This window comes from Diplodia seriata, assembly GCF_021436955.1.
Source record: "Diplodia seriata strain FDS-637 chromosome Unknown scaffold_8, whole genome shotgun sequence".
NCBI lineage: Eukaryota > Fungi > Ascomycota > Dothideomycetes > Botryosphaeriales > Botryosphaeriaceae > Diplodia > Diplodia seriata.
In genome coordinates, this window is record NW_027117315.1 from 2,231,536 (window position 1) to 2,246,509 (window position 14,974).

General features: G+C 57.0%; 7 protein-coding genes across 7 annotated transcripts; 4 read left to right on the forward strand and 3 right to left on the reverse strand.

The window, feature by feature from the left end:
* Positions 1-267: 267 nt before the first annotated feature.
* On the reverse strand, positions 268-1,082 carry TEL2_2 (telomere binding protein; the record flags this gene model as incomplete). Its single annotated transcript, XM_066779698.1, has 2 exons — positions 268-271; positions 403-1,082. 2 exons carry the CDS (start codon positions 1,080-1,082, stop codon positions 268-270), a joined length of 684 nt encoding a protein of 227 aa, XP_066630502.1.
* A 240-nt stretch (positions 1,083-1,322) lies between these two features.
* On the forward strand, positions 1,323-2,929 carry uba3_1 (NEDD8 activating enzyme; the record flags this gene model as incomplete). The annotated part of the gene is made up of 6 exons (XM_066779699.1): positions 1,323-1,501; positions 1,553-1,558; positions 1,608-1,687; positions 1,747-2,043; positions 2,102-2,684; positions 2,737-2,929. The coding sequence occupies 6 exons, from the start codon at positions 1,323-1,325 to the stop codon at positions 2,927-2,929; spliced, it is 1,338 nt and encodes a 445-aa protein (XP_066630503.1).
* A 255-nt stretch (positions 2,930-3,184) lies between these two features.
* Positions 3,185-3,826, forward strand: uba3_2 (NEDD8 activating enzyme; the record flags this gene model as incomplete). Its single annotated transcript, XM_066779700.1, has 2 exons — positions 3,185-3,253; positions 3,407-3,826. The coding sequence occupies 2 exons, from the start codon at positions 3,185-3,187 to the stop codon at positions 3,824-3,826; spliced, it is 489 nt and encodes a 162-aa protein (XP_066630504.1).
* A 2,558-nt stretch (positions 3,827-6,384) lies between these two features.
* On the forward strand, positions 6,385-8,477 carry SLS55_008289 (uncharacterized protein; the record flags this gene model as incomplete). Its single annotated transcript, XM_066779701.1, has 6 exons — positions 6,385-6,544; positions 6,608-6,700; positions 6,774-7,116; positions 7,169-7,535; positions 7,585-7,777; positions 7,840-8,477. 6 exons carry the CDS (start codon positions 6,385-6,387, stop codon positions 8,475-8,477), a joined length of 1,794 nt encoding a protein of 597 aa, XP_066630505.1.
* Positions 8,478-9,205: 728 nt separating this feature from the next.
* Positions 9,206-10,165, reverse strand: SLS55_008290 (uncharacterized protein; the record flags this gene model as incomplete). Its single annotated transcript, XM_066779702.1, has 1 exon — positions 9,206-10,165. The coding sequence occupies one exon, from the start codon at positions 10,163-10,165 to the stop codon at positions 9,206-9,208; it is 960 nt and encodes a 319-aa protein (XP_066630506.1).
* A 535-nt stretch (positions 10,166-10,700) lies between these two features.
* Positions 10,701-11,516, forward strand: MDE1 (Methylthioribulose-1-phosphate dehydratase; the record flags this gene model as incomplete). The annotated part of the gene is made up of 3 exons (XM_066779703.1): positions 10,701-10,805; positions 10,865-11,391; positions 11,453-11,516. The coding sequence occupies 3 exons, from the start codon at positions 10,701-10,703 to the stop codon at positions 11,514-11,516; spliced, it is 696 nt and encodes a 231-aa protein (XP_066630507.1).
* Positions 11,517-11,949: 433 nt separating this feature from the next.
* On the reverse strand, positions 11,950-12,694 carry PST2 (flavodoxin-like fold protein; the record flags this gene model as incomplete). The annotated part of the gene is made up of 3 exons (XM_066779704.1): positions 11,950-12,454; positions 12,520-12,605; positions 12,668-12,694. 3 exons carry the CDS (start codon positions 12,692-12,694, stop codon positions 11,950-11,952), a joined length of 618 nt encoding a protein of 205 aa, XP_066630508.1.
* Positions 12,695-14,974: the final 2,280 nt, after the last annotated feature.

Consider the following 14,974-nt stretch of genomic DNA (forward strand, 5'->3'; position numbering starts at 1 on the left):
TTGTGACGGCCTGCAGAAACACCACAGAAGCTGAAATGGCTTTGCGTGTCTCTTTGAGTTCTTCATCTCGGACTGTGAGGATTTTGCTCGATAGGATGTTCAAGAGAGTAAAAAGAACCTGTCTTTGCTCGTGTGCACGAAGCTTTCGGATAGTTTGCTGAAACAATGGAAGCTTGTTCGCATCGTTGAGGGGGAATTTGGACAGGAACCCCCACAAAACATTGTCTGGCCATTAGCTGCATGTCATAGTTTCAAAGTCGTGGAATCTCACCTGGGTATCCTAGCGTTAGGGATTTGCCCAAGAGAAGTGCACCGTCTGATCCAGTTGAGTCTGCAGCGTCACTGACAAAAATAGCTGCGGAGCGTCCAATCCACTTTGCGAAATTTGATCCAGAGGCATACCAAGGATCAGGCTGACCACTTGTCGTACTCTTCAGCAAATCTGTCGCTTGAGCCGCAACGGAGACGAGCCTTCCAGCCGCGAGCAGAGAAACAAGCTCGCGCCACAAAATCTGTCTCTGGGTCGGAGCGTTGGTAGAATTTTGAATGACTCTCCACAGGTCTAACACGACGCTCTCTTGTAGGAGATTAGCCAAAGCATCAGAGAGTACCCTGATTTGCTGTTCAGCACTATTGGGCTTCCCGCCCGGCTGGTTTTGGGTTTGGCGAGAGTCCTGGACCAAGCCTTTGAGACGTGCCACGATGGCACCAAGACCACTGACACTCCTCAGACACTCAATGAGAATGCCTTTGTCATCCTTAGACGAGAAGGTAGCTGGCCAAGCGTCCCAATAATTCGGGATGGTGTCGTTCACGAGTGTGCTGATGATTTGGGCAGAAAGTGGCCCTGGAGCTTTGACGTTGAAACCCTCCGAGCTGCTAGCTGTCGCCTCGAGGTAGCTCAAAATACGGTGTAATTTCTGGGCGTCAGGCTGATCTCGCAGAGCCGCCAAGGCTTGATCCGGAGAGCTTACGCCGGTAGCTCCAGGATCCCCGGCAATATCGGTTGTAGTAAGAGAGTCCTCGAGAGCCACAACAGGCTTCAGCCTGGTGGTCCCAACGGCGGTCAGCAGGTCATCCATTGTCGCGCACTAAGTCATGGCGACAGGCCCATGAAGAAGCCGGTGTTGACGGAAGAAGTTGCAGACTTGCAGACGAATAGCAGTGGCGCGGATAAACCACGGCGAAGGATTAGGCAGCGGCGGCTATCGATAAGCAGGCTGGAGCTTTGACGCCATTGGATCCCCAAACAGCTCCGTCACCTCTCCCGTTGCATCTCCCCGCCGCACTGAATCTGATATCGTCACCACAGACCATGGCAGATGACATGGGCTCCTCTCCAGCGCGATGGTAGATGCCCGCCACATCTTTCCTGGTACCGTTTGCTGACAGGTCTTAGGAAATACCTCCAGAACATCGTTAGCCGCCATGGCCCTTTCGCGGACCCCGATTTCGAGCCTAGCCCGGCTGTGCTTGACGTCGTGGCAAGTATGAAGGTTTTGTGAGTGTCTTCGACACAAAGCTTTGGGCGAGGCCGTGCTGATGTATCTAGGGTCATGTATGCTTGTCGCCTTCCATCGCCCTCGTGCTGTGCTCACCGCAAGTAGTGGCGCTGGAGGTCTTGGCTGCGAAATCCTCAAGAACCTTGCGTTGTCCGGATTCAAAGACATCTACGTTATCGACATGGGTATGGCCTAAATCAAGCCTTGCACCAACCGTTATCACATGACCTGACCCGGTTCATAGATACCATTGACGTGTCAAACCTCAATCGGCAGTTCCTCTTCCGCCAGTCCGATGTTGGAAAGTACAAGGCCGAGGTCGCAGCTCGTTTTGTGGAGAAGCGCGTCAAGGGCGTCAAAATCACGCCTTACTGTGGTAAAATCCAGGACAAGGATGAGGATTTCTACTTGCAGTTTGCCATGGTAGTGTGCGGCCTAGACAGCATCGAGGCGCGCAGATGGATCAATGCCACGCTTGTTGATATGGTCGACATCGACAACCCAGACTCTCTGAAGCCGTTGATCGATGGTGGCACAGAAGGTAAGCTATCTTTCGCAGTCGTTTCACCTGTGAAGACCACTGCTAAGTCAGACTCCAGGCTTCAAGGGTCAGGCACGCGTCATTCTTCCGACCATGACGTCTTGCATCGAGTGCCAGCTGGACATGCATGCCCCGCGTGCTGCAGTTCCTCTCTGTACACTTGCTACCATCCCAAGGCAGCCGCAGCACTGTATCGAGTGGGCGCACATCATAGCTTGGGAAGAAGAGCGCAAGGGAGATACTCTCGACACCGACGACCCTGAGCACATCACTTGGCTTTACAACAAGGCTCTCGTCCGTGCCAAAGAATTCAACATCCCCGGCGTCACGTATTCAATGACGCAGGGCGTGGTCAAGAACATCATCCCTGCGATTGCGTCGACCAATGCTATCGTTGCCGCGGCATGCTGCAATGAAGCCTTCAAGATCGCCACCACTACTAACCCTGCCCTTGGAATGCCGGACAGTGGGAATGGCAACTACATGTACTACACTGGTGACGACAGCGTGTATACTTACACTTTCGAGCACGAGAAGAAGGACGATTGCCCAATTTGCGGCAACCTCGCTAGGACACTCGATGTCGACTCGGCAGATTCGTTGGAGGAGTTCCTGGAAAGCCTTGCAGAGAGGCCGGAGACGTGGGTACTCGCTGTAAAACAGGCCGGAACAAAACTAATCACAAGACTGTAGGCAATTCAAGAAGCCGAGCATCCGATCGGAAGCCAAGACGCTTTACCAGCAATTCCCTCCTAGTCTGGAAGAGCAGACCCGACCGAACCTTAAGAGAAAGCTGAGTGAATTGCTTGCAAGCGGAGAGGAAGTCGCCGTCACCGATCCGGCGTTCCTGACGGTGTTCAAGTTCAAGCTGGTGTTCAAGGAGTGAAACCGACGGTACTAGATGCGATGGTGCTGTGCATAGCTAATCGGCGTTCAAAAGGGCGCGGTAGTGGAAATGAATGAACAGTTGATCGTGAAGTGTTGTGATGCATTTGACTCGCAAAGGACGGGAGACCCTGCATGAGCCTCCAGCTCACCTCACATGCTCGCCCCACGTCATTCCGTTTCTTTGACTCAAAACTCAACACGGGAATTCCTCCTCGCAACAAGCTCGAACAACGCTCCCATGGCCGCTAGCACAATGCCCGCCAGTACCCCTAACGGGGTGTCACCTGCGACGACGTCCCTGTGGGCCGATAAATATCGTGGGGTAAGTGCACGCATGTAATCGTCGGCGGGGCTCCCTTCGCCCCGGCACCCTCCCACCTAGCCCACCTGCCCCGCGGTGCTCCCCTCCGACGCCGCCCGACCGAAATCGAGATGCGCAAAGCTCCCCGATGTATCCGGCGCTGACCGCGTATAGGCCACGGTCGAGGACCTGGACCCGCCGTCTGCCCTGTCTGTCTCGCCCACCGACCCAGTCTCGCACGCGCTCATGTCGGCCTTCGAGCGCGACTACACGCACTTGACCGTCGTATCACCGGAAAACCGTGCGCTTCTCGGCTACCTCAATATCCCGCGTCTCAAAGAGCAGCTCAAGGAGGGGAAGGTCCAGGAGACAAGCCCTGTCAGGGACGCCATGCAGCGCTTCCGCCGCAAAGGCCGCGTTTACAAGGTCATCACGATGGATACGCCCCTTGAGGAGCTCGAGGGATTCTTCGAGGGAAATGGTACGGAGGGCCAGAAGCAGGACTTTGCGGTTGTAACAGACGCGAGCAGGCGCTTCGTGCTGGGAGTAGCCACCAGGTCGGATCTGGAGGAGTTTGTGAAGAGAAGACCCTGAGAATGCATGGGACATGGACTGGGCCACCGTTGAGAACAACGGTGACACTAGAGGCGGAGTCGGGCATATTGCTTAGAAGGGAGCATGAGATGGGCGTTTGGGACTTTTGCGTTGCGGATGAAGCAAAGCACCGGCAGGAGTTGGGCTGTGATACGTCATGGACAATTCTGAATGGTTCCAGTCAGGCAGATCGTCTGGTGGAGATGGCCAGACCGGCATTCAACACAGGGCCAATGATGACCTAGAAAATGCGATTTCATTCCCTCGCAATGACACTTGCATGCCGGTATTGGATGGCGTGGTGTGGCTGACGTGACTGACCAAACGATAGCTCAGCTGTGACAGTCAAAAGTTAAGCTAGAGATTCCTATTTGAAGGAAACAGCCACAGGGGCCCTTGCTTGTCTGCTTCCCCATGGCTCCAGATTTAGATCTGACATCGATAAGCATGTACACGGGCGCGGACAGCCGGTCCCACGAGTCAGGAGGCCGGCACCCGGTTTTCGCATGCCTACATGCAAATTCATGCAAATGACCTCGCAGCATGTCCCTGGGAAAATGTTGGAGAAAATGGGATGTCAGGTCCTGAGGATTCACGTGGTGCCTTTGACTAAGCAAGCGAGACTCCCGCCCAACGTGAGCCCGCTATCCGCTCGGACCTGGACACGCCAGCCCCAGCCCGGCACACCCAAGTCCACAACCTAAACCAAACTTTTTCACAGCGATGCGAGCCCGCTCTGGTCGAGCCATCCACCGCGTGCCGCGAATGCCCAACACGTCCTGGTCGCCTTACCCGCCCTGCGTCTCGCACCTAGCCCCCGGAATTTGACCGCACGTCGCCCCGCCATGGGAGCTTAGCCATCGCTCCCACCGCCGACTCAATCGCCAGGTCCTACTTATATACGCTCCCGGGTTGCTGCCGGACATATGGCCAGTCTCATCGAGGCGACGCCGGGCCAGCGTTTGGTGTGGACACAGAGCGGACACGCACTGTTGGAGGTTGTGCATTAGCGCTACGTAGGGGCCCGCGCCTGTCAAGGGAAACAACCTGCTACGCTCTGTATCAGGTCCTCGCCGTCTACAATGCCGTCTTCACGGGACACTGCCGCGCAAGCAACCCTGGTCCAGCGGAGGTGAGCGTGCGTTGAATCCCGCGTAATATCTTGACAACACGTAGTCTGTCGGAGCATACGCCGAAGCACCACTCTTCGCGACTTCTGCTTTGAAACCCATGTGGACGGCGAAAGTCTGGAGCGAAGTGTTACGGTGTCTGTATTCGAAACAACTCGTCCCACAAGGACCACCAAGAATGCGAGCGGTAAGATTCTGCTGGTCAGTCGTTTTGGGGCTGGTCCTGTCACGTAGTGCACGCTCTCGTCTCGTCCTTTTCATTTCCTCACCCTTGCAAGCTCCGGCTGGCTGATTCCCAATGAATCGCTTTACCGGAGCCAAGGACCAGTCGTTCGGAACGGGTTCTCAGTTCCTGCGTCTCCTTCTGCATGGACATGCCCGTCCAGCGCAGATTTCCCTTTCTTTTTCGGAGTCTTTCCACTATCTCACAACAGACGCACCTTTCGCACCACAAACCCCCCACCTGGTTCATGGCCTGCAAATGAAAGGACGGCTTCAATGAGGTTGCAAGAGCAAGGAAACGAACTTGGGGTGCGAAGACAAGGGCTTGGGCCGGGGAAGGGGTGGTCCTGTTGAATGGGCAAGTACTCTCCAATCCCCCATGAAGTGCATCTGATAACATGTGACAGATGCGGAACTGCTACCCGCACAGCCAGACATTGAGGTAGCAAATACGAAATAATTGAATATCTGGAGAAATTACCGGCTTTCCTTATCTGGTGCTCGGCAACCTCCCTCGGAGCGCAGCGCTGGTGTGGCGTGGCCGGCTCCCGCGCCCGTGACGCGTGGAGACAGAGCTACCCCGCTTGGGCGGACAGGTCGTGATGGATGCCTCCAGCCCGGCTGATGGCGCGATACGGCGCAGGTCGATCGACAAAGACTCGGTGAGGCAGCGCGTCGCCGCCAGAGACTCATTCACTCTTGCAGGCAACCACGCGGAAGCTCGGGCATGGAAGTTGGTTTTGATGCGCGCCGCTCCTCTCGCCGAAGCGAACCCTCAGCCGCCTAAGCCTTTCGCACGCGACTCCTCACTCGACCAGGCTCGCTGCTCTGCCCGACGACCGACACGCGACCTGCACGCTCGGCGCAATTGGTTGCTCTGTTCGGCCGTGTTGTGTCGCGCATCGCGTTGCGACGTCCGTTCGCGTCGCGTCGCCGCCTTGACTAAGCACCTGGGCACATTTTCCGTCGTCGTTCTTCCCCGACCTTCTGAAAACCCCAAGGCCCATCCTCCCACCCTCCTCTACCCACGCCCGAACATCAACCTCATCGCCTTCCATCCTCCTATCCTACCTCGCCATCATCGCACCACCCTCCCCGTCGCGCTCCACGACTGCGACCCTTGTTTACGCCCACGCCACACACCCCCAACGCGTCGCTCTCGAGCCGCCCTACATCAGATCTCGCGTGTCGACCCAATCCACCACAATGGCCGACCAGGCTGCTGCTCCGGCTCCTGCCGCCTCGCCCAAGCCCGACGAGACCTCGACGCCTGCTGTCGAGGTGAGGGCCACCACGGCTGACGCGACCACCGATGGCGTGGCAGCCGCCCCCAAAGACGATACCAACCCCGACACTACTTCGGCGGGTGAGTGGCACACCGAGCGTGCGCTCGTAAGCGACGATACTGACGAGATGTCACTTGGTCTAGTCCAGCCTCCCGCTGAGGAGCCCACTTCTACCAGCGTCGGAGAACCGGCTACGTCGGACAAGGATGGCGACAATGCCGAAGAAAAGGACACAGGTCAGGAAGCCATCGGACGAGCTACGAGTCTCGCCGTTGCGAGAGTTCGATACATCTGCTGACAACCATCCAGGAGCTGAGGCTGGCAACGATGCCAACGGTGCGCCAACATCCAATGGCAGGCGCAAGTCCACTGGTGGCGATAAGGGGGGAAAGAAGCAGCTCAAGAGCAAGAAGTCCATGGCCAATATCAACCTCGACGTTCAGCCCGGTACCTACTGGTGGGCTAGGATGAAGGGCTACGCTGCCTGGCCCGTGATCATCTGCGATGAGGGTATGCTCCCTGAAACACTGCTTACCAAGCGACCCGTCAGCGCTATCCGGCCTGATGGAACCTATCGGGAGGATTTCGCCGACAATGGCAAAAACGTCCGTGACCGCAGGTATCCGGTCATGTTTCTGGGTACCAACGAATTGTAAGTTCGCTCCCCCCTTCGCTTTTGGACAGTATCCTAACACGACGCGCAGCGCATGGCAAGTCAACACCGACCTCACCCGTCTCGACCTCGACGAGGTGAAGAAGGCGGTCGAAAACAACGATCAGGGCAAGAAAGCGAAGAACCTGTGGGAGGCCTGGAAAGTCGCCGCTGAAGGCCAAAGCCTTGAGTATTTCAAGCAGCTTCTTATGGATCACGAGAAAGCGATGGCCGAGGACGCAGAAGAGCGTGCGGCCAAGGAAGCGGAAAAGGCTGAAAAGGCTGCCAAGAAGGGCAAGAGAAAGAGCAAGGCTGGTATCGAAGACGTAGAGATGGAGGATGCAGCTGGTAGCTCTGACTCCGCAAGCAAGAAGAGTGCCAAGAAGAGGAAGACTGATGCCGACGCTGACGACGACAAGGTAAGCCTATGGTTCCCCTGATTGTGAACACGTAACTAAGATTTTCTAGCCCGCAAAGACTCCTAAGACCAAGCTGAAGGTCAATGGCCCCAAGACGCCGGCGGACTCTTCAAGCACGAAGACAAAGAAGACCCCGGCTTCGAAGGCGAAGAACTCCAAGAAGTCTGAGGAGTCTGCCACACCCAAGCCAGTCGAGGAAGAGCTCACTCCCGAGGCAAGGTTCGAGAAGCGCTCCAAGGCCAGTAAGTTGTTGCGAATATGCATCCATCCTTTGCACAAGTCGGGAACTAACCAGAAAATTTAGTCCTGTACCTCCGTCACCGTCTCCAAAAGGGGTTCCTGACCCGCGATCAGACTCCCAAAGAGGAAGAGATGCAACAGATGGCCGAGTACTTCACTCAGCTTGAGTCACACCAAGACCTTGAGGAGAAGATCATCAAGGATACGAAGATCAACAAGGTCTTGAAGGCGATCATCAAGCTGGATTCAATCCCCAAGGAAGAGGTTTACAACTTCAAGAAGCGTTCTACTGATCTGCTCAATGCCTGGGGAAAGAATGTGAGCGGCGAGACGAAGGCCAACGGTGTTGAGGCAAAGGAGGACACGGCTGAGGCCAAGTCGGAGAAAGCCACCACTGAGGAGCCGAAGACTGAGGAACCTAAGACCGAAGAGCCGAAGTCTGAGGAACCTCAGGCTGAATCCAAGGCAGAGGAGCCTGCGAAAGACGTCGAGATGAAGGATGCTGCGGATGCTCCTGCCGAGACCAAGCCTGAGGAGGTCAAGGACGAGCCTAAGCCCCAGGACGTTAAGGCCAACGAAACTGGTGACGTCGCCATGGAAGATGTTAAAGACGCAGACAAGCCTGCAGCAGAAAGCATTGAAACTGCAAAGGAAGAGGGCAAGGCAGACGAGAAATCCGCTGAGGCTACCGCTACCGCTTAAGAGCCTTTCTGTGGCGTCTACATAACCCTTCCAAAATGACCGCACTCAATGGTGCGCACGCGCCCTCTGCGTGTCCCGGTCAAAGTGGCGAATATCAGCAAAAGCACGTCGGTCTTTGAACTTTTCGCGGTATCACCCCCACCCTTTCCCCAATTCTTCACGGCAGCTTGTGAGGTTTCAGATTTCTCTTTCACTTCTTTACCTTTCGTTCCCAGGTGCCGCCAGCTATTTGCAGCATGGCCGAGATAATTCTCGAACTTTACTGGTGCCTTCCTCCCTATTCTTTCTCTCATCCGGTTGGACATTGTACATAAGAGTTTTACGGCGTGAAACGGCAGTGATGGATGATGGATGGTTGGTTGAAATGCGTTCACAGATCTGCCCTTCAAATAGAGGGAGCAAAGTGATGCAAACAAAGCGAGATAAACTCATTACTTGAAGGGGGACTTCTAGCATTGGTGACGAAGGGCTAGACGAAAATCGACAAATCAACTTTCAAAAGCTGCATGTATGTTTGTACAGTGAAGTTTGCCAATCCACGCACCTATCAGCTTCTCTCTAAACGCAGAGTTCCAAGAGCTCATGCCATTGTCCCCATACCGGTCATTTACATTTAGCTGGGTGAGCAAGGCTTGGATATTGTTGTTACAGTCGGAATGCCTTCGTGATGGGGATATGTGATACAAGACCCGCTCGAACGACAGCGAAGACAGAGATCCGCGTTCTCCTCACTGTCGCGCAAACATCTCCTCTATCGTCTCCCGGATCGGCTTGGGCTTGCGGCCGTCATACCCGGCCAGGATCCGCTTCAGCAACGGATCCCTCTTCTCGCACTCGCCGTCCCGCACGGCGTCGTACGTCGTCGACCACCACCTGACGTACGCAGCCTCGACGCCGCGCTCCTCGACGTAGTACCTCTCGTGCTCGGCGCGCCCGACGACCTTCAGCTCCACCCGGCGCCCCTTGGCCGCCGACACCATGGCCGCGACCTCCCGCAGCGTCACAGGCGCCGTGGTCGCCAGCATCACCGTGGCGCCGGCGTACCCGTCGTCATCCCCCTCCGCGACCAGGATGGTGGCGGTCGCGAGCCCCAGGTCGTCGATGGCGGCCCAGCTGATGGCGCCGTCGCCGGCGACGACGATCTCGCCGCGGTCGTCCGACCCAGACAGGTCGCCGTGCCCGAGGTACAGAGGCCAGGACTCGTTGTACAGGCCCTCGCGGACGATCGTGTGGGCGATGTCGTCGGGCCCCAGGCTGCGCAGGTACGCTTCCGTCCGGTTGTGCGCGCGCATCACGCCCGCCACGCTGTCGTCGCCGAAGCCGAGCGAGGTGTAGTACACGCGCCGCACGCCGGCCGCGCGCGCGGCGTCGATGGCGGCGATGTGGTGGGCTTCGCGGCCGGCGCCGAGCGGCGCGTCGTCGAAATCCATGCTGATGCGCGGCGTCGACACGAGCAGCAGCCGCGAGCAGCCGCGGAAGGCGGCCTCCATCGAGCCCCGGTCGTCGTAGCTGGCGTGGCGGACGGCGACGCCGAGGGAGCGGGCGTGCTGCCAGCGCGGGTCGTCGGGGGTCCCCGAGGAGGTTGTGACGACGATGTCGTGGGGCGGGATGAGGGCGTGGGAGAGGAGGTTGCGGAGGACGGCGCCGCCGAGTTTGCCGGAGGCGCCGGTGATGGCGATTTTGGGCATGGCTGCTGTTGTTCTGGTGGTTCTTCTTCTTTTTTGTGACGTGGGCTTGATTACGCCTGGAGGAGGGAAGAGAAGAGCACGGCTTGTTGTTGTTGTGGGTTGGTGGGTATATGTGCTTATATAAGTCCTGGAGACCCATTATGGAACCAACGTATGGCCCACATGCTGGAAAATCTAAAATCGACAGCGTCAGTGGATGATGTATACATGTTCGAAATGTGTTTGCGTCACGGTTCCCAACCCGGCGATGTCAATGGTCCAAGTAGGCAAAGGTTGTGTATACAAGGAAATATCTCCGAACTCTGCTGATAGTGTGCTCGAGGTCGAGATAGTGTTCGGCGTGCATTTGGTAAGCATGGCGCATGGCTCCCGTCCTGCTGCTGATCATGGTGCTCTCCTGTTGACAGGCGTGGACAGGCGTGACGCCATCCGGACTATCGATAAGATCTGCAAAAGTCGGCCATCCCCGCCTTCTCCGCCGCTTTTTATTTTTTTCCCCTCCCAAGCAGGCTGCAAACACGCCGCACGCGACGCCATGGCTTCCGAACAGAACAATGACGCCTTGATCCACTCGTCCGACCCGGAGCACCCGGCCAACCTGATCTGCGAGCTCTGCCGCAAGTTTTACACGCTGGGCTGGGTACCATCACCACCACTCGCCCGCACGGAAGCAGAGCCGCGCCGCTGACTTCCGCACAGGTCACCGGCACCGGCGGCGGCACCAGCATCAAGCAGCATGACCACATCTTCATCGCGCCGTCGGGCGTGCAGAAGGAGCTCATGAAGCCGACCGACATGTTCGTGCTGGACTACAAGACGCGCGAGTACCTGCGCAGGCCGCAGGTGCTCAAGCCGTCGGCCTGCACCCCGCTCTTCCTCGCCGCTTTCGACAACGGCGCTGGCTGCTGCATCCACACGCACTCGCAGTGGGCCGTGCTAGTCACCCTGCTCATCGAGCGCGACTTTGGCAGCGACGCCTGCTTCGAGATCGAGATGATCGAGCAGATCAAGGGCATCCCCAAGGGCCGCGGCAAGCAGGGCAACCTCGGCTACTTCGACCGCCTGCGCATCCCCGTCATCGAGAACACGGCACACGAGGAGGACCTGACGGACAGCCTGGCCGCGGCCATGGAGAAATACCCCGACACCTACGCTGTCTTGGTCCGCAGACACGGCATCTACGTCTGGGGGGACAATGTCCACAAGGCCAAGACCCAGTGTGAGAGGTATGTCGATGGGATATGCGTGATGTGTCCACTCGGAATACTGACTATCCTGTGTTCACAGCTTGGACTACATCTTCCAGCTCGCTGTTGAAATGAAAAAGCTGGGACTGCCCTGGACGAAATAAATGACGCCGTATGACGTGAAAGCGTACAAATACCCCATTTTACTACGAACATATTCAATTGACTCAATATCCTGCATGCTCAGGGCAACTGTGAGTGGAGTGATGGGAGATTAATGGATTTAATCCTTAGTCCGAGGAACATGGAAACCTCATGCTATTGACTTGCAGACCAACTAGTTCACGGATGCTTGAACACAACGGGATTCCGTGATTTTGAATTGGTACGTTTATTTCCGTTTCCGGTTTACATTATCGAGCACTTGACGGGGAGACCGCAAGGACCACCTTCCTTCTTCTCCTTCTGCTGAGGCTCATTCGGAGACGTTGTTGCCTGCTGCTTGGAAGCAGTGGCAGCAGGGGTATCATCTTTCTTCTCGGCGCCGTTGGCGGCAGCGCCGTTGGTGGTGGCCTCGGCCGTCCCGTCATTAGCTAGTCACGCGAAGCTGACCTTGGAGACGGTCTCGTAGAAGGCCTTGCCCTGGGCCTCGGCGAGCTGGAGCTCCTTCTCGGTGGGCTGGCGCGAGCCGTCGCCGGCGGAGAAGGTGCCGGCGCCCCAGGGCGAGCCGCCGCGGACCTCGCTGAGGTCGGCCAGCAGGGCGAAGGTGTGCTTGTAGCCGAGCGGCACGTATATGATGCCGTGGTGGGTCAGGGTCGACATGGCGTTGATGGCGGTCGTCTCCTGGCCGCCGCCGGGGGTGCCGGTGCTGACGAAGAGGCCGGCGTACTTGCCCCAGAAGGCGCCCGTCTGCCACTGGCCGCCCGTCTGGTCCCAGAAGGCCTTCCACTGGGCGGGGAAGTTGCCGTAGCGCGTGGGGATACCGAACAGGAAGGCGTCGTACTGCTCGAGCGTCTTGGGGCTGTCGAGCGTCTTGATGGACGCGTCCTTGGCGGGGGCGTGCATCTTGCCGAGGACCTCGTCGGAGAGGGTCTCGGGGATCCTGGTGGAGAGAGGGGTATTATTAGTGGGTGGTGTTGCATCATCGGATGTGGAGCATTGACGTACTGGTAGAGGTCGACGGTGCCGCCAGCAGCCTCAATGCCCTTCTTCTCGGCCAGGGCCAGCTGCTTGATGTGGCCGTACATCGAGTACTGTTGGCGAGGAAGCTGTCAGCACGCCATTGAGCTCGTGCGAGCTAGGCGGGGTAACGTACGAAGACGATGGCGATCTTGGGAGCCATTGTTGCGGATCGATGCAATTGAGGTGGGAGCTGAGAGGGGGGAGCTGAGGGCTGAGAGCTGGGGAATGCAGAGAGCGGCGAGTTAGTTGAAAGGCTTCCCGCTTGCGGCTGGCAGCTGTATTTAACCCGGGGGACGGGACGAGGGCACAGCTGCTGCGCGTGGACCGTGCGCAGCGGATACGTGACGATTGATTGCGGCGATTGGCAATCCCACCGACATGCTTAACAAACCCTTACCAATCTGCACCTTTGCTCGCACAGCAGCTGCAACCGCCTTCGATCGCTCCGCCGTGCCACTCTTTGGCCCGTCCACCCTCTCTGGCTCCCATCATCGCCTGTGGCCCTCTGCGGTCCTATTCCGCGCTGCTGCTTGGCCGGCTGGAGCGTCGCTGATTGGACGTGCTGACATACAGCAGTGCCTGACTACGATACGGTCCGCTTCCGTTCGCAGCTTAGCACCCGCTCGTCTTGTTCTCCCCGCCCTGATCATCACAGGCTGGTGGGGCAACTCTAGCGTTGCTCTGCCCGAACCCCTTGTCGGCCACTCTCGATCCGCAGTGCCCCCTCCATCGGCCGATATGCTGCAGCATCGCCCTCTTCTCGCGAGCTCTTGCACATGGTTCGCTTATTTGATGTGATGCGTTTGGGTTCGAGAAGCATCTCTTCACCCCCTGAGGCCGCCGTCCAGGGCCTAGCTGGTGCCAGCTCAACTGGGAAATGCTGGTATTGGCCAAACGCCCGCTAGTCATTGTGCGTCGGATGGTGCACATTACAAATCAAAATCCACGAAGCGAGAGTTCTGGGTGGCAGAGAAGCCGATTCCGACGGAGATTGGGACCCTGCCGAAGCAATTGCGGGGGCTGGCGCTGCTTCGTGGGGAAGTATACGGCTCGTCCACTCAACGTCAAACCACCGCAAAAACTAGCTGAAGCAGACCAATGGTACTCGAAGATAAACATTCTTCTACAACCCTTCAAGGTCCAATGGACCTCAATCGCAATCAACTACGTACATGTTCACCAAGACAGGGCCTTTGCGCCATATATGTCGATTGAGTACAAGAGGGACTTCAGAGAGCCAGAAGGTCACCGAAAAGGGGTAAATCGGATGGCATGCTCGGCTATTCTTAGCCAATACAGCAGGTATAAGCTTCGGCATAGGGCCATAAAGGCGCGTCCAGATGTTTTCTGGACTGATGAGGATAGCCTTGCTATCCGCCACTATGGATTAACGATCTGCGGCGCCAAGTTCGAGGTCTGGCTCGCAGAAGCCCAAGCAAGTCTCCATGGACATGGACCATGACAAGACCCGGGTATTCCTCTCGGAGAGACGGGATGAAGAGAACATCCAGCCGGACCCGGCAACTGACTAGAACGCCTTTCCTATTCTAGCCGAAGATGAAGACACCAAGCCATTCAGCTTTTCCCTCTCACCCGACGCCATGCATTAGCTATCTCGGAGGACTTGGATTCTATACCGTCCATCCGTCCACCGACCAGATGAGTATAGTAAGTAATTGGCTCGTTGGTACCTTGCGCACGATTCGGACAATTTCCCTGCCCAGAGCGTCAATGGCCTTGAAGAAATGCGAGTCAATAATACCCTGGCGAGCCTCGAAAACTGCTTGGATCCAGGTAATTTGATGAGGGTGAGGTGCGTTGGCTACCAGGCGTCGACCCAACTCCACGCCATTTCTTCTTTCCTCATTTTTCTTCCCATCCATACTAACTATCTTTGGCTGAGTCTTATTCTTGCGTTGGATCAGCTTGGGTTTTATTGATGAGGCACGGCCAATTACAAGACAATATTTGCCTTTGGGCTGCACGGCCGGCTGCTGAGGCGCCTCAGGTTCGGAGACAGGCTCAGGTTCCGGCGAAGAGACGGGATGCTCAGGATCCAGCGAAGCTCCCGGCGAAGAAGAAGCGACATGTTCACGTTCCGGCGACGAATCTCGCGAAGAAGAAGCGAGGTGCTCACGTTCTGGCGACGAATCCGGAGAAGGAGAGGCGAGGCGCTCACGTTCCGGCGACGAATCTGGTGGAGGGGCGAGGCGGCGACGTTCCGGCGGTTGGTCTTTCAATTTGTGCTGTTTCCCTGCTCTTCTTCCGTGTTTCGACTCCTATGCGTACAACTAAGATTTAGCTTAAAATCCATGCGCTTATTGAGATGGGCTTCCAGAGGAGATCTCATCCGGATGTAACCCCGCCACACATGCAAGTGCTTGCCACCCCTGCACTGGGCGCGTCGATCAAGGACCTTGATGCGCCAACCGACAAGTCA